This window comes from Phalacrocorax carbo, chromosome 1 (genome assembly GCF_963921805.1).
Source record: "Phalacrocorax carbo chromosome 1, bPhaCar2.1, whole genome shotgun sequence".
Taxonomy (NCBI): Eukaryota; Metazoa; Chordata; class Aves; order Suliformes; family Phalacrocoracidae; genus Phalacrocorax; species Phalacrocorax carbo.
In genome coordinates this window covers 60,653,381-60,674,062 of record NC_087513.1, presented here as the reverse complement: position 1 = coordinate 60,674,062, position 20,682 = coordinate 60,653,381, and the positions used below count along the sequence as shown (strand labels likewise).

General features: G+C 39.4%; 1 protein-coding gene across 1 annotated transcript in view; it reads left to right on the top strand.

Annotated features, from left to right (window-relative positions):
- POLR3B (RNA polymerase III subunit B) overlaps positions 1-20,682 on the top strand; it is an 81,045-nt gene that overhangs the window by 5,056 nt on the left and 55,307 nt on the right. The window contains exons 6-12 of the mRNA XM_064455867.1: positions 2,935-3,035; positions 6,682-6,773; positions 8,000-8,117; positions 9,106-9,214; positions 17,007-17,129; positions 18,644-18,760; positions 19,248-19,382. Of these exons, the coding sequence (XP_064311937.1) occupies positions 2,935-3,035; positions 6,682-6,773; positions 8,000-8,117; positions 9,106-9,214; positions 17,007-17,129; positions 18,644-18,760; positions 19,248-19,382 (795 nt within the window). The remainder of the gene's footprint in view (positions 1-2,934; positions 3,036-6,681; positions 6,774-7,999; positions 8,118-9,105; positions 9,215-17,006; positions 17,130-18,643; positions 18,761-19,247; positions 19,383-20,682) is intronic.

The following is a 20,682-nucleotide window of genomic DNA, read 5'->3' as shown; positions in this document are numbered from 1 at the left end:
TGTGACTCTCCTTATAATAGAGCTGAAGTCCTCACACTACAATGTAGTGTTCTTTGATTATTTTTTTTTTTTACTTCTTTTTAATATTAGCCTTACTACTGACTGCACCATAGGAGGAAAGGAGTCTCCCTTTCCCTCCCAGACTCTTTTGGGAACGTATCTCTGATCTATTGCTCGTAGTTTTTGAGTCTGAGTGAGACAGCAAACATGGGAACTTTGAGCAGAAACAGATGGAAGTTGATAAAATTTTATGAAACTGCAGAATAGCATTACCCTTTAACTTCTTTGCACTGCTGTTAGCATGTAGGTTAACAAATGGATTGTGTACTTCTGGAATAAAGATGCACATTGGAGAACAAATGCTGCTGTGACTGAAATCAGAGTCTGTTGCTTTTGGCAGGATATAAGGTAGCTTCTGTACTTATGAGAAAGCCGTAAACTAAGATAAGGTTTGGACCTTTTAGGATTGCTTCCAGGTATCTAAAGCTATTCAGATCCCTTCAGAGATTGCTCAGGAACGTATTCCTTTCCTGCTGCTGTGCTTTGAGATTTATACCACTGCAGTAGAGGTGCTGACAACCTCTTTTTGGCCTCAGAAAGGGAACTGAGTGTGGAACTTGCACTCATTTACCTACATACAGCCTGTTGTCAACATAATAAATCAGTTCACGTATCAGGTGCTTTTTTCCTTGCCATGTACACTTGATACTGGAAGTAGATGGATTGGGTCTTTTTCATGTAGCGTATGTGGCACACTTAGAGTCTATCATGAAATACGTTTCGTGCTTTGGAGGAATTCTGTTTAAAAAAAAAAAAAAGCCATCTAGTGGCTGCCTCTTGCACAAAGCCACGTTTCTGTCTCCAGTGACCTGACTGAAATCTCATTTAGATGGAAAGATTTTAAGTAAGGCCAATAACTCAGCCATCAACAGTGCAATTAGATGTAATACAGGACAGCTCATGCGTCTCACAAATGTGTAGCTAACATTAAATCAGTAGATATGGACATGCACAGAATGCAGCGAGAAAGATGTTTTTATATATGAATGGAATTGCGTGCAAAAAATTGTTTGTAGCCAGCAACTCATATGCAAGAATCCAGGCATTAAAATGCTTGCTTACTTTATAACTAATGTGACTGTATGTGCAGAAGAGGGCAAAATAAATGCTTCATAGAGCATGTTGGCCTTGAAATTTAGAATAGCCTACTCTTGCACCTCAGAGAGATCCTCCTTGATGCTTAATGCTAGTGCATCATTTATCTTTTTCTTCACTTTTTTTTACACATGTGAAGGTGGTTCATTTCTTAAATAGGATGCTGATCAGGTCAAACCAGGGTGCAATTAAAAAAAAAAAAACAAACAACTAAAACCAAAAAGATTGAATACTTATGAGTATTTCATTACATTTCTTTGTTAGAGGCTTATAAACTTCCTTCCCACAGACACCTAAAATGATCAGATTTTCATAAGGGTCTGAGTATTTTACCTATTATCAATCAAATTTGGGAGGTTTTATGTCCTTGGTTTCCTTGAAGATCAAGTCATGCCTGTCTTTTACCTCTTAGTGTCTAATGTAAGAAGTTAACTCAAGGAAGGTGATACAAAGATACAAGTGCTGGAATATTACACTGTGTAATTCTTATTTTGATATCTGTGTCTTGTGTGGACAAAGCACACGCAAAGAATCCCAAAGCCTTTTTCCCCAAGTAATACTAATGAAGCTGTCTAACTCTCCTGCTCACACAGTTCTTATAGGAGTTTCACGAACTATTCATACAAATGAATGTAAAGTAAGTAGAAAATGGAAATATTCTCAGTTACTTTTAAATTCGATTAAGTTGCTGGGAGCACAGTGGGACCTGGTTTCCTACAAGTCACAGCTTGAAAACTGCTGCTGCACATCAGTGTTTCATTACTAGAGAAGTGGTTTACTTTTTAATGTGAAGAGAAGGAACATCCAGTTTGCAATTATTCTTGAGGCATATTTTGCCATACAGTTGCATCTGCAATGCACAGCACAATCATAACTGCCTTTTTATTAATGCATAATCAATATGCTGAAAGACTATAGAACCATAAATGTACCAGTCTGAATATGGATAAACCTATAATCCTGGAGATCAGAGGTTTAGAGTGCTCAGTGAGGTCACGAATGACCTGCTGTGAGTTGCTCTGTTGTATTCAGCGAATGCAATAAACCTTGTCTTGCATGAAGATACACAATACCTTAAGGGCTAGCAGCAGTCATAGAGTGAGGTTGTAAAAAGCAGACCAGAAAGATCAGATTAGAAATGATTGAGCCTTGAACTATATAACGTCCTAGATATGTATATCCTGCTTCTCTTGCTATCTGAGGAATTTGCAAACAAATTATGGGAATCTTTACAGGAAGTGGTACTGTTGTGAGCCTTCTGTATGTCATCTTTAGAAACGGTACCATACAGTGAGATTTGCTCATTCTATTAATAAGGTAGCACAGCGTCTCTCTTATTCTTGTGTATTTTCCTTCTGTCAAACTTCATATGACAGCACAGCTCTGCAGCTGTTAAAGAGTCTTCATATGTAAGAGTCCCTGAGCTGAGCACTGCGCTCAGAGCCTGTGGCATAGTATGGTCTTTGTGTCAGCTCTGCTGATTAGGCCTGTTTGTTTAATTAATTTAGAAGCTATGCTCTGCAGTGCTGTCCTCTGAAGACACAGATCCACTGGCTGCTTTTGAAACATGATAGTAATTGTATTTGGGTCTTTTGTTTTGTTTTAAAGAGGAGATGCTGTCAAACGTAGTCCAGGTACCATGAAGAGCTTGGTCAGGCTTTGCTTTTCTTGATTTCTTTGTGAGGACTTACGGGAGACAGGGCAAACATGGGATGTATTAAGAAAGACTCTTCAGCTTGTAAGCCAGCATCTAACCACACGAGTGTTTTCTCCTTTTAGTGCCGCCTGAGAGACATGACTTATTCTGCCCCGATTACAGTGGACATTGAATATACACGAGGTAGCCAGAGGATCATACGCAATGCATTGCCCATTGGCAGGTAAGTTAGCCTATGTCGAGCTTTCTGGTATTAGTTTTCATTTGCTGCTTTGTTGGGAAGAGTTTTTGCTGCAAAATAAATGTAGTCTAGCCTTGCTTCCTTGTTAAAAGAAACAACGAGCACGCAAATCCTGATGAACAGCTGTATGGGATGTGATTGTTAGGTTGTGTTATATGATTGTGTTTTACAAAAGCCTCTGGAAATCTGTCTCCTTCCAAAGAAGGATGGATACAAGGATGGATTTTGTCTATGTTTGTATTGATATAAAACCAAAGAGAGAAATATATGAAAGAATACTGGAGCTGCAAGTCACATTATAAACATGTTTGCTTTGTAGCAAAATTACTCAGTCTTTCGTACATAATATGCAGAGATAAGTCTGTGGAAGGTGGATAGTAAAACCAGGAAAGCAAGCATTAGTTCTTCTGTATGAGGTTAAGCTCTCCTTTAAAATTGGTTTGGTTTAGAGCCAAGGCTGAGCTTTGTGGATAAATATTGAGGATTTTTTTTTACTGGTTTTGTTTTTCTAAAGACTGTCAAATGACTTGAGGTTATTAGGATTCTGAAGGACATCTAATTTCTTAAAGAAGAAATAAAGTGCTTTAGGGAGAAAACCAAGTTCTTAACCATACCAAAAAAGCAAAACACCTGGCAGTTCTACAATTATTGAAAGCAAAACTCCATTTTAAAGGCAATAAAGATGTCTGTCTTTTGTAGACAAGGTTTCTCAAAGACCAACCCTACTGGCTCTAAAGATCAGCGTCTGACAGAGATTGTTCACTATGTGACTGTGCGTCTTACAAAAGGTGTCTTACCAAAGGTGGAATAGTAGCAGGAAAGAGAAGATAGATACTTAAGTAGCTACACTTCTTGTAGTGAAATTTGAAGCCTTCATGTAAAAAAAATACACTTTAACTCTGTCAATAGAACATGATACACAGGAATGCATTTAGAAAACCAAGCTTCTGTAGCTGTAGTAACGGTTTATTTTTCTAAGTAATTTCTTAAGAAAAGTTTTTGAAAGGCCATCTAAATTTGAGTCCTTTGAATTATTTCATGGTGTGTGCTACAGGCAAAGAAAAAAGTTCAAGTAAATGTGCATTTTCACTAAAATATCTTATTAATTTGTGTACAAAAGATAGTACTTTAAAGGATAAGTTATAGCTAAAAGAAGCACAACAAAAAATAGGCATTTGTCTACATCTCTCTTTAAAAAAGAAAAGGGTGAAGAAGACTTGTAAAGCATCCATAATATACTGGAAAAGACTAAATTATTGCACAGCACTAGTATGTTGCATCTTACATTACAGCCTGTTCCTGTAAATTCTTCTTTCTCCTATGAAGTGAGGTCATGGCAAAAAAAGTAAACACTCTCCATTAAAAACTAAAGTTATGTCATCTGACTGGTTTTAAGGGCATACATGCAAAAAGTCTTTTTACTGTTAAAAACCCATTAATATCCAGTTGTTATTTCCCTGGAAAATAACTTTCCTCATCTATCCTTCATATTATGCTGGTTTCCTTTTGCCAGGTGAGTATACACAGTGCTTTTGTTTGACATGCAGTTCAGACTGGGACGGGAAAGCTGTATGTTCTTTCCTTTCTGATTTCTGTTTTTTTGGCAGAGTCACTAATAACCTATGTGTGTTAGAAACAACAACAACAAAAAAAAACCCATGGCAATATTCTTGTGTCTTTAAAAAGCAAAACTTCCTTTGAGTGCTTAATAGCATTCCAAATTAGCAGCCATTTTCTGTGTCTTTATGCACAGAAATTAAATAACTTTATTTTCTCTTTTTTTTAAAAATTTTCTTACTGTTCTTCCTGATAACTTTAGATATTTAAAAAATTAGGTTCTGTCCTCAAAAGGAGAATGAGTTACTATCGTGTGTTAGGTTAGCTGCAAGATATTTTATTTTTTGCAAGTGAAATAAAAAATTCTTAGTGACACCTGTTTCACTGGAGTTTTCAGCGGTGGCATTTATGTACTCCATTTTGAGTTTCCTTGTGCCAGCTGGTTACTGTTTCTGAAACAAATAGCCAATGCATTTGGCTTATCATGTGTGTCGTATAAGTTTATGATTGTCATATGAAGATTCTTATTTCTAGGAAGCACTTTCTCAGTGAAATAACTGAAGCAAGCAGGTTATCTGTATAGAGTGCTGTAGTGACAAGACAGATTTTTGTCCCCTTAAAAAATTTAGAATTTTGATTTCATTAGTTTAAGATATACGAATATGAAAATGGCCACAAAATTAAAATAATTTCTAAGGTTTTAATAAACAAAATATAACTTCATTAGCAAAAGCTGCCTAATCTTATTTTTTGTTGGAGTAATTTTGAATGAAATATCTCTGAGGTTGCAAATAGTTGCATAGTAGAACTCATGGATAAATTTTGTCAAAATATGTCTTAGCAAACACCTGGAACATAGGTCTTACAAAGGCTGTCCACCAAGGAATGAAATTCTGTAAACTGGATTGAAAGTCCCCTTTTTTGTAGAAGAGACTAAAGGGCGTGGAGGTCTTTTGGTAAAGGTAGTGATAATCTCTATGTACCTTGTGCAAAATGCAGCTTTTTCTTTGGAAGTAAAATATGCTGTCTTTCAAAAGTTTTAATGAAAAACATGAGAGTGGAAAGGTACGTTACGAAGCTAACTATAAAAGTACTCTTTTTAATCATAACTGCAAAATCATTGCTGGTTAGTTGTTGAATAAGACAAATTCCTAGTAAGACTGCAGTGTGAACACACCAAACCAAATAAAAGTAAACATTCCCTGACTTCATTACAGGGTGATAGATTAATTCCAGTTGCAAGAGACCTCAGGAGGTCTCTAGTATCACCTCCTGCTGAAAATGGCGTGAGCTCTGTGATTAGACTGGGTTGTTCAGTGCTTTATCTTGTCAGGTCTTTAAGACCTCCGTGGGTGGAGACTGCCAAGCTTCTCCGTGCAGCTTGTTCCACTGCTTGACTGTCCTTATGGTGAAGAAGTTTTGCCTTACATCCAGTCTGTGCATCTTTGGTTTCTCTTTTATTTTAATCCTAAGCATAGAATTTGTTTTTAATTTCTTGGAATATTTTTCCACCACTTCATGTTGCTTCATAAAATGATTGCTGCAGGCTTCTGTGCTAAGCAACCAGAGAAATCAGAGCTACTACTGGGGAAACTCCATGCCTAGGTTATGTATTAGAGGCACTATCTGTCTGCAGCCATATGGTGTGACTGCTGTGCGGGAAATCGGATCCGAGCTAGCTTTTTCGAGTTAAAACTGGTAACGGTGGATCTGCAGTGCCATGTTCTTCACTGCAGTCAGTACTGTTTTTGGGGACCAGGAGTCTTTGCACTAGTAATCATTGGCCCTGGTGACTGTGCTTGTCATGGATGCCTGCAGTAGCTGCATAAATATTAAATAGAAGTCTACAGTTTCTGCCAATAGATGTCCAATTTCAGGTCACTCTTTTCATACTACATGTTCAATTAAATATGGTGGGATTAAAGGAAAAACCTGTTGTTCATAGCTTGCCTGTGTTCTAATTACCTTAACTGTGTTTTTTCCAGTTTGTTCAGCATGGGTTTTGTTCTGAATTTGACTATTTATTTTTCTATCTGAATCTAAAGTAAAAGTGTAACTGCTTTTCTTGCAGAATGCCTATAATGCTGCGTAGCTCCAATTGTGTTCTTACTGGGAAAACTCCGGCAGAATTTGCCAAACTTAATGAATGTCCTTTAGATCCAGGTACACGTGCTCTCATATTCTTTTTTCCCATCTGTGCTTTTAGTTTTAAATCTTTTTCAGCAAAGAAAAAAACCCATTGCTATGTTTCCTGCCACTGTGAAGTCGTGAGAACTTCTCAGCTTCTCAGTATCTTAATTTCTTAGTATGCTTGTAACTAAAAGAAATTGGCAGGCTTTTGCAAATAATAAGAAGTGGTTGACAGCATGGAGTGTTTGTATTTGCAGACAGAGTTTTCAACCACAAAAACAATACGCCAAAATTTTGAAAAAGTTGAGAAAGGTATGTAGTATTGTACAATGATGTGTTGTATGGGAACAGAGATGGAATTAGTTTATGAAAATGAAGGGGATCAATGGAGAGTGGAGTATAACGGTGTCCTCCAGAGCAGGAACTCTCACTTGCTGCCTTTTGTAAAGCTAGAGTAAAGTGTTACATGACAATATTTGAAATGTAGAGAGGAGGTGAAGGGTTATAGCAAGCAACTTCTGTGGGTTTTATCTGCTGCCTTTGAAGTGTGCACTGGACGTGTGCTGTGCTTGCTTGTAATGGCAAGATACAGTGACACAACATGCTGTGCTGGAGGAGCATTAACAGATAGCTACAATTTAAGGGAGGAATCTAACATTGCTCACATGCAGATTCCTTATATTGTCTTAGATACAACAAGGGCATTAACATAAGTTTTTAAAAGTAATAGAAAAGAAATTTCTCCCTGGAGTGCGGGAGAGAGCAAGTCGGTAATTACAGAAGATTTATTCTCTTTGATACCAAGCATCTGAAATGGCCAGTTCTTTTTTTGATGTCCTTATGATATACTCTTCTGACAGGCAACATTTTTACCGAATTTGTAGAACTAACAGTTCTATAACAACTTTCAGTAAGAATGGTTGCCTGACAGGTTTGGAGTTTTTTTTACAGCATTGCAGTTTCCTGTCTGCCTGTGAGTTCTTGGTGTTCGAGTACTTCCCAAATGAAGTCTTAGATTCCAAATATTATGTGTGAGCCTTAGTAAAAGTTCTATTTAGTCTACTGGAACATCTTCTGTAGTTATCATAGGTTCCACACAGAGTTTGTTCTTTACTCTTTTAAAGGAGAATTTACTCTCCTGTTTTGTCCTTTGTGTACTTACTGTTTACTTTCTAATAATTTATATTTGAAGGCATATTGAAGGAGGGAGTAAAGTGCAAGGGTACTGACATGCAATATCTTTCTTTTCTATTGAATAGGTGGCTATTTCATTGTTAAAGGTGTAGAGAAAGTTATTCTTATTCAAGAGCAGTTATCCAAAAACAGAATCATTGTGGAAGCTGATAGAAAAGGCACAGTTGGCGCATCTGTTACCAGGTATGGTAAATGCCTGCAGTTACATAAAGGAGGTAAAACCAAAGCTTTAAAAGTTCATTGTTGTAGTTAAGTAGCTGTGTAGTTTTCTTCCTAGTATAGTTTAACAGGAAAAAGCTGTGGATATTCAGTGCCCCTCTGTTGCTGCTGTCATTTTGTACGCTAAAACATCAATAAGTTAGTAGCGTATCCCCGCAAAAACCACTGGGAGTTGCTCATATGCTTCAGGATTCATCCCAGACTAGGAGAAGCAAGTTCTTACTTTTAACCTAACAAAGCACACTCCCTAATTAACAGTGTTTGGTCTCATTTTGCAGCAAGTAACATGAAGTTACTGCAGTGGAAATTATATGTAACCTTTTGTCTGACTCTCTGAATCAAGTTGGTGTAAAAGCTTTTAAAGGCAATTGAGAAGGAAACAAAAATAAAATGTTTTTGCGCTACACAAATTATTGAAAATGGCACGGTAATATAAATTTGGCCTTTAATCCTCAACAGAGTTTTATTTATATTTTGTTTTCAAGCTACTCACTGGTATAATATGGTGCTTGTCGCTGTTCAGTGTGAGGGCTGTTTTTTCTTCTTCAGAGGCCTCTTGCATCTCTCCTAGCTCCTTTACTGTTCCACAGTAAGCCTAGATGAGCTTAAAAGTACAAAACAAAGTACTGTTATCTCATTACTGTTGTTGCCACAGTACTGTACACAGCCTGGTTACATCCCTGTCCATGATAAAAGCATGTAATGTTGATTTTGAAAAGTATAGGCTTCTACTTGCTTACATCAGATATTGACCTTCCCCATGACAGGTGATAATACCCCGTTACTTTGGAGTATTGGAGTGGTGTCTGGCTGTTTTAATGTAATTTTTAGGAGCAGAGAAAGTAGGATTAATTCAGCTGAAAGATTGCTCAAGCTTGATAAGTTTTATACAGAGGATTCTAGGAGCGTCAGTGCAAACTTTCAAACATGACATAATTTTTTTTAACTTCAGTTCCACTCATGAGAAGAAGAGCAGAACAAATATGGTTGTGAAGCAAGGAAGGTTTTACCTGAGGCACAACACCCTGTCGGAGGATATTCCCATTGCTATTATATTTAAGGTAATACAACTGTTGGTTTGGAAAAAAAGGAAAAAGAAAAAAAAAATCTGTGCTGTAGCTCAAGAATGAAGATTGGCAGCAGCTCTTAAAGTTAATACGTCCAAAATGACTTGGCAGGGCTTAGAGACTGCAAGCTTTTTTTCCCTTGGGAAGTCATCCGTATTGTACAGCAAAAAGGAGAAAAAGCGCTGCGTTTTTCTGCAAGGGGAGCATTGCTGTGCCAAGACAAATGCCTCCTCCTCTCTTACTGCTTTGTAAGGTCCCTCTGCACTGCTGCCTGTGCTCCTGTTGCTACAGAAAGTCAGAAGGGTTTTGGTTTCTTTTGTTGTAAGCTATATTGCAAATTTGTGTTGAGGGTCTGTGTTTCTGGTTTTGATCCCCCCCCTGCCCCCACCTCCAACCTGTGGACTGCTGAGTTATTCAGCACCCTTTGTTTCAGATCCAGGGTCATGACATAGCCATGATCTCGTTATACATGACTTCCAGTCATAAGCATAAACAAAACTGATAGCCCGTGGGGAAGTCTTGCAATTCTTAGACCTATTCCTAAATCCTTTAAGATTACTAGAGTAGCTTGCATTTCTTGGCAGTTTACTTCCTTCCCCTGTGAATGAGCTCTGCCTCAGTCAGAATACTTCAGAATCCCTGCCTGATTGAGGAACACTCACCAGTATCTTCAGTGCAGTGAATGCACAGACAGGTATCGTATCTTTGAGGCGATCTCTGGTGGAACTGGTAAAGGGCTGTGAGAGGCGTCCACGCCTGATTCTGGGCTGGAATTGGGAAGTATTTGCCCTGCCAGCTGAGCTAGTGACAGTGTCATGCCTTGGCCGTCATTGCCTGTGAAACTGCCAGAACTGCTTTCTTTCACCCTCTGCTTCCCTCTTTCATTTTAATTTGCTCAAGGGTGCACATGACTGAAGGCATAACAATGACGACTCCCTAGCTGCCCAACAGGACTGGAAGCAGGCTGGTAGCCCATCTCTCTGTGGTATCAAATGCATGGGCTAAGCCAGTAAAGGTGATGGGTGGTCATGCACTGTCCAGCTACTGGAGAAGACAGCAGGGCATGGCCAGGGCTTAGGCTAGGGCCTGTCCTCCCAATAGGTGGTAGCTCCTTCCTGTCCTGTAGGTTTTGCTGCTGCCTGTGGATTTGCAGCCTGGTGCAGTGCATGTGCTGAAGGAAACTGGGTAGCAGTCGTGGAGGTGCTGTTCACAGGGAAGGTGGCTTAGGGCACAAAAATGCCTCTGAATGGATCTAGCAAGTGATAGAAGTAAATCCTATAGCTCCCCTTTCATCTTCACCATAGGCGTTTACGGCATAGAAAAAGTTTGGAGAGGTGGTAAGTGCTCGAGGAAATAAATGGCCAGGAGAGGGCAGCACTTGCTCACGGCATCCAAACTGTTTTCTGCCAGCAGTGCTGATGTGTTGGCAACTGTAGACTTTTCTGTTACCACAGCTCTTTGGCTGATTGAAAGCTGTAAGAATCCGTTTTCTTGTAGGAGGTGCTTTGGGTTTGGTACTAGAAAATAGTTTAATAATTGGATTTAGACTTGAGAAACAAATGTCTGTTATCTTTGATTAAGCTAATATCTTTCACTAGGTTGGAGGAGATCTGGTTTTAGTGACCACTGTTAAAGAGGTTGAGAAATTATTTGTGGACAGAAATCCACATAAAAGTGTCAGGATTAAGTTCACAACTTTTCTGTTGCAGGAAAGTGTTAATGTGGCTCTTAATCCATTTGCTTAAGTACCAAACAGCTGGATTCCACCTTCACTTACAGACTTTTATTACATTTTGTCACCCCCTGCTGGTATAGATAAATACCTGCTCACAGAAGAGTAACTGCTGTGGGTTATTAAGTCTGAGGAGGTGGTTGTTGGGGAGGGGGCGTTTAAGCAGCACTGTACTGACTGTTTGATCACCTTCTGACAATACTTGCTAAAATTATCCCACTGCCTATATGTATTTTTTATATTCTAGATAAGGTTATGTAATTTTTCATTTATTTATTCAATAAGAGGTTACAGTTGTTAGAAGCTCTTGGCTGTAGTGCTTTTCAAAGATTTATATTTATTTAATCCAGTAGCAAATTAGCTGCACCCACTTTAACTATTCTGAATGTTCCATTCTTGACTGGTGCTTAACTGTACTCATGAGTGGTCATTTTCCTTACCTTTTCTTTAATGACATGTGAATTTCAGGGATCTTCTGCCCACTTTTGATGGGTCTCCAGCTGGAAACTAAAAATCCCAGATAGTCTTTTGAATGGATTCTTAGGCAGGCACCAGGCTCTGATCTTTCTTGGGCATTGCTGTAATGTGGTATTGCTTTGTTGTATTTAACTACTAGAAGCAAGGTTACAAACACTAGAGCCCTGAAACTGGAAAATCCATAACTTAGGGATCTCTGTGTAGCCCCAGCTCTCTCACATGGCAGTATTATATGCAGGAGTTTTGTTGGAAAAGCAAAGAGAATAATTCCTTTCTGCTGAGACCTAAGCCTTGGGCCTGGGTCTTCCTTGGTACAAGTAAGCGTTCTGCTTCTTGTAATGTGGAGATACACATCTGCAAGGGGCAAAATTAAGCTGTGCAGACAGTCTAAGGTCTGAAGTTTTGGTTGCCTTTGCATCCTTAACTTTTACTGTAGCAACTGCTTGTATAATTTCCAGTTAAAAAATAAACTGAAAAAGCAATGACAAAAATCTATTGCTCTGCATTTCCTCCCAGACCAGCATCCAGACTGCAACCAATTTCCACAGACGCCTGTGTTTTGAGTAAGAAAATGACTAGAAATTGATAGAGGGCTGCTATCCAGTGTATGGGCCAGCTAGAGGGGACAGTTTTGTCAGGGACTATCTGAGAGTCGGTGGGAGAAGGTTGGGCAATTTTGGATTGTCTTTCTCATCCCAATAGCTTTAAATGGCCCAGTGTTCCTGCAAATGACTTAAGATACAGGTCAGGTACAGAAAATCATTGTCACTTTATAGGAAAGAAAGCAAGTATTGCACATCTATGATCTAATGTGGATTTAAAACTACTGCAACTGTAAAGCACAGGTGTACTAACATCCCTTTGACATCTTTGTCAAAAGCAAGGGCTGTGAAGTAGAGAGCATTGCAGATACCACCCACTGACAGAGCTGAGGCCTAAAATTCACAAAGAGCTGCCTTTAACTAGAATCTAAGAGCACTTTCATGCTTCAGGCATGAGTCATGGTCACATCTTAGCTGCATGCTAGGGCAGGACCTGAACATACACTGTTCCCCATCCTTTCTTTCCTTTCTTGGTGAGGAAGGAAACCCAGGCGCATGAGCTGTGGGGAGGGGTGGAAATAGCGTAGATCTAAAGGTCCCTTGGTCTGGATAGCTGGGGGGACTGGACTGTGTAGGGACACCCTAAAGGGGGCATCTGCCTTGCCGTTCATCCTTATCCGTAGTCTCTTCTAAACTGCAGACTTTGTTCTGCTTGCTTTTCTGCCACCCAGAACTGTAAGGATCTTTGTGATAGGCATATTCAGAGATTTGACAGCTAGTTGTGCTGCACACCTGTAAGTTGTGGTTTTGTGAAGTTTACCACATTGACCACAGCTCACTGAAATTTGAAAGGCTACAAACAGTGTGGTCCTGGCACTGTTCTAGGACAGACTTGAAGTGTCTGCTCTTCAGATGTGGGGAAGCGAGTGCTTTGTTGCTGTGCTAGCTTAAACGCTTTTCCCTTACCCCTTCTTCTTGAAAGTGACAGAAGCATCTGTGCAGCCCCTATATATGTAAACGCAGTTTTTGGTTTGAAGTAGCTATATAAATTGGACGATTTTGCCCCCAAAGTATGTATTTGTTGAGGTTTTCAAAGGGCTGTTAACTGCCTTGTAATGGGAAACAGACACAACTAATTTGCTTCCTGCTTACTATGTAACACTGCTTCATTAGTTTATATCCACATGTAACCAGAATAGTATTTAGGATGTCCTGAGTTGACCTGCAACCCCAAGAGACCTCTGTTTTAGCTGTGTGTCTGTTATGCACAGGCCATAGGGCTGTGCGAATTGTGCATAGTGGGGTTTTTGAATATGTTAGACTGTGAGCTACACACACTTTACCTGGAAGGCTCAGACAGTTTTAGGTAGCAATGAGTGTTAGAAGAGGTGCAGAATATTTGTGTAGTACTTAAGGGTGTTTCTGTCCTCAAAAACGTCAGGGTTACAGGTAAGGTGGTACTGCTGCTTTTGCAGGGAGCTCCCTACATTGCCGGGAGTTAAAGCTGTTTTAAGGTAAGGGCTGATTTTCTTTTGGGTTTGTGATCTTGATTCAGTAGACTTGAGAGGGTCCTCGGAGCTGAAGTAAATGAAGGTTGCATGCTGCACCAAAACTGGTTGGGGAAGGAAAAGAATTTTAAGTAACCTAGGGGGACTTAAGTTGAATTTTACGACCTGAATTGCTAGGTGAAGTATCTTTAGTTTATGTGGGAGTTATAAGGAGCTGCTCTAGGACCTGCGGCAAAAGATCTGAACAGCAAGTTGGGTTTCATTTTTACAAACCTGTGTTAGTGTTGGAGCCAGTAAGATGCAACTCTAGAGGAACAGCTGAATGGTGGTCTTACTGGATCTGCAGAATTACAGGTTCCCATGGCTGCAGTTTCATAGCTTGTATCTCTTGAATTATGAAAAGCTCCAGTCCAATTCTGTCTGTGATGTCAACCTTGAACTTCCCTGACATCTTTTTAATCCAGTCATCTGCCTGTCTCCATTCTGTAATTTAGCCTGATGGACTGCAGAACTACATTCTAGGGAAGTGCCATGGAAACGCCTAGACATCATCATTAAGACACAAGCTGGGGGAGGAGGAACTGCTGGGCTCACACTCTCTCGTCCACACTCTCTTATATATACATGTGTGTGCACATGCCCATACACACACACATTTTGGGCAGCAGGCACCTCCCCAGTCCTAGGGAGCAGTTGACCCCAGCTGGACCACTTTCTCCCCCTTGAACTCAGGATGATCTGAATATTCTGAATGTTTGCTTTGACTTTGTTTTATGTCCATTGACTACTAGCCTTCCACCCATGCTCTTCAACAGCCTCCTACCGTCTCCTTCCCCATCCTTTCACTGCTACTGTTAAGTTACCCCTCTGCAATGTCTCTTTCCCCTCCACCCCCTCTCCCTGCATAAAATTATCTCTTTGTGATATTGCCTTCCAATCAAAAATAAACAAGACATTCTGTCTCCTGCTTTGCTTTTATGTTAATTCCCTTTCCCTCAGCTTTGTCCTAGGAACACTTAAAGCATAGGACCCATTCCTACTTTGTATGTCCTCAGTGTTTCTGTAACACAAGCAACAACCCTGGAATATTTTGTTACTATCCTAGTGATGTTACAGGCTAATTCTGGAGTACTTTTTTGTTGTTTGTTTTGTTTTGGGTTTCTTTTGGGGTGTGTGGGGGTGTGTGTGTGTTGTGTTGTAGAAGTGCAACATCAGGGCCAAATTTGCTAAAAATGAAAGTGTGTTAAGATTACAAATCTATGTGATACCATCATGGGCCTACTGCTTGCTCTGTTAGAGCTGCACATACGTGGATTTATGTGCGCAGCTCTGCCCATGATTGTTGATAGTACAGAGGAGAATAAGTGGGTTTACTTTTAGGCTATTTTATCAACACATCTTTTTCAGTCGTTTGCATAAGTTTTTAGTCATGACTCATAAATCAATTTCCCCCAATTTGCACTTATCTAACAGTACAACATATATTGTTTGGTGGCAGATCCTAGCCTTTCCCACACGCAAATTCAGAATTCTCAAGTGAGTTTGTTGCTACAGACTTCAACTAGAAAATCTATGTGGGCATAACGATGGGTCCAATTCTCATCTTGTTGTTGGCAGACTTTTGATCAGAGAATTTATCAAGTTAGAAGAAATCATCAACCCTCTTTAATATTCTGTGGTTTTTTTGTTTTTAATGGGTGGAATAGCACAGTAAAACTACAGGTAGACTTTTTCCCCCCGCTAGTTTTGTTCACTTTTTACATGGCTCTTATGATGTGGTTGCCAACCTAAAATTAACCTGCTGGACAGAAACAGGGTGGTATCAATTCAGCTTGCATCTGATGTGCTTTAGATAATTGTATTCCTGGTATACGTGCCTATAATGGCACAAGGATTCCCTTAATAAAATTTTGTTCTTCTGTAGGCTAAGTGCAATAATTATATGAATCCAGTTGTGTTTCCCAAACTGATTTGCTGGTCAGCTATTAAGTCCTAGACACATGGAAAATTACCATTGTGAGGCTTTCATGCTTTTGTCGACTTTATGAGTCTGGCTCTCAGGTCATGAGGGATTATAACTTCTCTGCTGAGGTTTAACTACTGTGTGACCTTATTTAAAAGGATGAGGAAGCATGATAATATTTGAAAAACAGAAATCCGAACTACAGTAATATCGCATGGGTGAATTTTGGTTCTGAAAAGAGCCTTGAGATCAGAGCGGTGACTACTTAGTGGGAGCAAACTATGATGAAACACGCTTATCTGGTGAAGTAACTGTGTCTTGATACGGCACTCCGGTCTGTTCGAGATGGTGGAATTGTGATCTGTGCTTTGCACTAAAACAGGAACGTTCTCACACTGTTATGGGTGTGTGCTACTTTTGCACTGCTTTTAATTTTTAATAAACCACAAGGTGAAGAGACAGTGTTTTAAGTTAAAGGAACTTCAACCAACAACTTTTGTTAAAAAAGAAAGAAGAAATGAAGGAAAAAAAGAAAAAAAAGCGCTGGATACTTCACAATTAGAGCGACAGTTTTGCAAGGGGATAGCATTAGTTAGGTGTTAAGCAACGTGACACCTAAGGAAGGCAATAAGAAGGGAAGGTATCTGTGCATTTTTGAGGAAAGTATGACTGCCAGTTTTTAATGAGAACCAGAATACTAGGGTCTACACAGGCCATTATTTACAGTGGTCTTTGTGGCAGGCAGTTTGAAGAATAATACGAATGCAAACCTAACTTCCTCAAAAACTTCTGAGAAATGTAACTCAGCCAGAAGAGGTTTAGTGAGATTATTCCATCTCTTGATATGGCAGAGCTCCAGGCAAATGTGTGAAGGGGGGAGCTTTAGCACCATCTGGAATCCACAAAGGCCTTCACTGCTGGCTGCCACCTTGAAACACTTATCGACAGAGAGGTTTTTCTAAACCTGTTAAGCGCTTTCTTAGTTTATTAAGCTTTTTCTGCAGCATAAAGTCTAACAAGGTGTCCAAGAATCAGGGAAATAATAGAATGGCTTTCAAGAGGAATTGTGTGGTGAAGTCATCTGTCAAATACAGAGAGCTGCAAAGGAGGTAAACTGTAAATGTTTCTCAACTAGGACGTGCTGCATCACAGTCAAGTGAGTTTGTGACATTGCTTGTGGTAAGAGACCATGTGTAATCTTTTAAGAGATTTCACCTTCCTTTATTTATTGTAGATTCTGACTTGGTTTTCATTGTTATACACGTAGGGTTGTTATTACTTGGTATTTTTTTCTTAAGCAGAAACATAGAATTTAACTCCTGTCAGTGAAGAAAAAAAGGCTCTCCAAAAAGTGTGTGTGTGTTCCCGCTGCTTATCAAGATTTCCATTTAACGTTCTTCCATAGCTAGAATATGTGCTGCCAGTGCCAGATGGCACAGTTTCTTAGAGAAGAACTAGCTCTTGCTTAGTAGTAACGCAGACAAACAATACCAAATTAGCATAAGCAAATGTCAGTGAGTTAACATAAAGCCTGTGCTATGTCTGTCTTTTCTTCTCTTCCTAGGCCATGGGTGTTGAGAGTGACCAAGAGATTGTACAAATGATTGGCACAGAGGAACATGTGATGGCTGCATTTGCTCCTAGTCTGGAAGAATGCCAAAAAGCTCAGATTTTTACACAGATGCAGGTGTGTCTCTTCACATGGCCAGAGGCCATAAAATTGTGGAGACTGGGGGCATTGACCACTTTGCTGTGTCAGCAATTGACACACAGTTTGTGTTTTGAGGTTTGTTTTTTGGGGGTTATTTTAAGCTGAGGGTTTTAAAGGGGGAAGGACTTCCCAAAAGTGAGACTTTGCTCTCATTGCCTAACTGAAAAAACACCAAAGTCAAGAAATGCTTTGTTTTCAGAAGCCCAGGGTTGTGTTTAAATGTATGTGACAAGTAGTGATGCCCATAAGATTAGGGGGTTTTGTTGAGGACGATTCCCATTTTTTTAAAAAGTAATTGCATGCCCCACTTCACAGAAGCCCCCTTGGTGTGGACATGACCCTTTCATCGTGAGTAGATGTTCTCCTCCAATTCTAATATCTTGTATAAAGCCCACAGTAATAGCCACACTCCGTCCTGCTAAAGACTCGCCAGAATTCTCTTCAGCTTTTTTAATTAGCCAAAACACAGGCCATTTTGCTGGCAGCATTGCCATCAAGTACATAGTGATCTGCTAGAAGCAGCTTTTGAAGTTTAGTCTTATTTCATCTATTTCATTGTAAACTTTATTGAATCTTTCCATGTGCGATGTTAAGTGTTGTAAAGTGAACATCTTTCTAGTTTGCATCTTTTGGGGCTTCTCAGGGTTAGAGGTAACATGAAAGTCTTTCTAATTCAGTGTCAGAAGAGTAAAATGGTGATGCTGAGGAACATAATGAAATCTGAAGCATCCAGGAACATAGAAAAACAGAAATACAGAAGTTACTCTGTGCAAGAAATGTCAAATGAAATAGAAATAAAGTTAGCTATTTGGGGAAGAAGGTAACAGATGGAAAGGATAGTCTGCCATTTACTGGAGAGGGTAGTTCTTTGGCATAGGGGACATGGCTTCGTTTCCAGGCAGCAACTTCCTGTGTGGACCTGTATAGTTTCTTTGACTCATCTGACACTGAATTCTGCAGATTGATTCCATTTCTTGGACAACTGGTAAGAGAGTAAGAATCCATTAATCATTGCAAAGTACTCTTGGAGACAGATGTAGACACTACACAGTAGCTTTTGTGCCTATTAAACAGTGAGTGCCACCTCACAGTTTAATATCTGAATGAAACTTAGCAAACACACAAAAGAGCTGGAGGTGAAAAGTCAAATTAAATAAACTAGGTATCTTTGGAATTTATATAATCCTTTTTCCTATGTGTCTGCATTCCCCTTTCTTTTAATATTGTAGTAATCATGTTCTTTCACCACTTCCCATTCCAAATGTTATCCACATATGATAAACATGATGTATATTTAATCATAATCATGTAAATTTTCAAGATTGATTTTTTAATTAGCATCGTGTTAGGTATTTTGCACTTTGCCTGGAGTTTGCATCATCTGTGGCAAGTGGGATTGCACTAAGGAATACATACAGATTTCTCTCTGTGTGTATATTTGTGTAGGTTACAATTCTGATACTAACTCAAGTTAATTTCCCCCTTGACAGGCATTGAAGTACATTGGAAATAAAGTACGAAGGCAAAGGATGTGGGGAGGCCCAAAGAAAACAAAGATGGAAGAAGCACGAGAGCTCCTAGCATCAACTATTCTGACCCACGTTCTTGTACGTAACGTGTTTTTTTTTTAACTGGAGTAAATTTGTGTGGTAATTCTTGTGTGAGCTTTGTTGGGAGGGAAAAATGTCTGATTGCTTTGTAGCTGAGGTAAAGTAAATCGTCCTCAAAATAAAGGGGAAGATCTGAATTGAGTCAAAAGTAGTCTTTATGAAATGCTGTACCATTGAACTATTATCATGATACACATTTTTTCTGCATAGCCGTGCAGTATCAGATCTTAGTTGATATTCTCATGTCCTATACCTTTATTCTGATTTGTTTTCATTTACTATCTGTTTCAGTCTCACTAATGTATGTTACTTTTAGTGGTTTTTAAGAAGGTAAAGTGCACAAATCCCTTTTGGAACTCCTTAGTCAGCCCAGATTACTCATGGATTTAAATGGATGTGTTTGTCTGAATGAGGACTAAGGAACTGACCTTGAAACATCAGTATGGTTTTTTGTTTTTGTTGTTGTTTTTGTTTTCATTTGCAGGTGAAGGAATTCAATTTTCGTGCCAAGTGCATATACACAGCAGTGATGGTGCGCAGAGTAATTTTGGCCCAAGGAGAAAATAAAGTAGATGACAGAGACTACTATGGAAATAAACGTTTGGAGTTGGCAGGGCAGGTGTGTGTTTACTTCAGAGTCAGGTGCTCTTTTGGGGTTTTCTTACTATCTGCTTTTAAAAGATACATTACAAGGAGTATCCCTGTCTTCCTGATTGACGTGGTTTTCCTCTCTCTTTTTTTTTTCTCCTCTTTTCTGTATTGACTTATAGATATGCTTCCCTGATTGAGACTAATAAATTATATCTTCACTTCTGTATTGCCTCTTTATAGCAGATAAAAGGACAGGGTGGTGTAAATATGGCATCAGTTCTAGTTCCATTATAACACTGTTAATGCCAACAAGGAGCAAGGCAGCAGTAAGATCCATCTTCCAGTGTCCCCCTCTAAGCAACTGGGTAAGGGAATTAACTGGGACCAAGCGGGTGCCTGCGTGTCAGGTCCAGGCTGTCCCACTATGGAGAACCCAGCTTGTGTAGCAGCTGACAGAACAGCCACTCAAGCCTCCTGTAATTTGGAGAAGTCCATAAGATTGTTTATTTGCTGTCAACTGCCTTTCCTAGCCTCTAGAGTAGTGTGAATTAACAAAGTCAGTGGTATAAAGTTAACTTGAGCAACTCATGAAAGTGGATTGCATGGACTTCTCTGCTTGCAGGGTTTTGGCACTGGAGGTAGAAGCAGTGACAAAGGGCTGTGAAAGAGGGAACAGTTTGAGGTGTCTAACTGGCACTGTTCCTTTGCAGTTCACAGCTATTGGCCAAACTATGTTCTCCTAATGTAGTGGGAATTTGCCTATCATGTGAAGTAATTGCTTAGTTACTATGGCATGGATTTTTCCTTGGCGTGTGTGGTTATTTGATTCATCAATATAGATCAAGATTGGACTTTTGGTGTGCTCTGTATTAACTGAAGTTGGAATTTTGGCAGTCAGTATCACCTCTGGTTATTGATCATGCATCAGAAATTCAGACAAGTATACATAATGCACCAGGTTGGAGAAACTGTGCATCTCTGCTCCCCACATCATTTGTACTGAGATTTCTGTTGCAGCGCAAGTAACAATATCCATTTCTTTTTGTTCATATCGAGTGGGACTTCTCATCTTATTGTACTTTAAGATGTGTGGTTGCATACTGTCTCATATTCCTATTCTGCTTCCCACCCTGCCCTTTCCTCCATGCACACATGTGAACAGACACACAGAGCGTACAATCGTTTCAGAGTAAAAACATGTGCTTTGCTTTCTAGTTTTCTGAAGAAGCTAAGATGACACTCTTGAACACAGTCTAAGCACAAATACAAGGAAAAAAATCCTCTTAATCTGTTAGAAAAAAATCCTTTCTTCAAATTAATATGTTGAC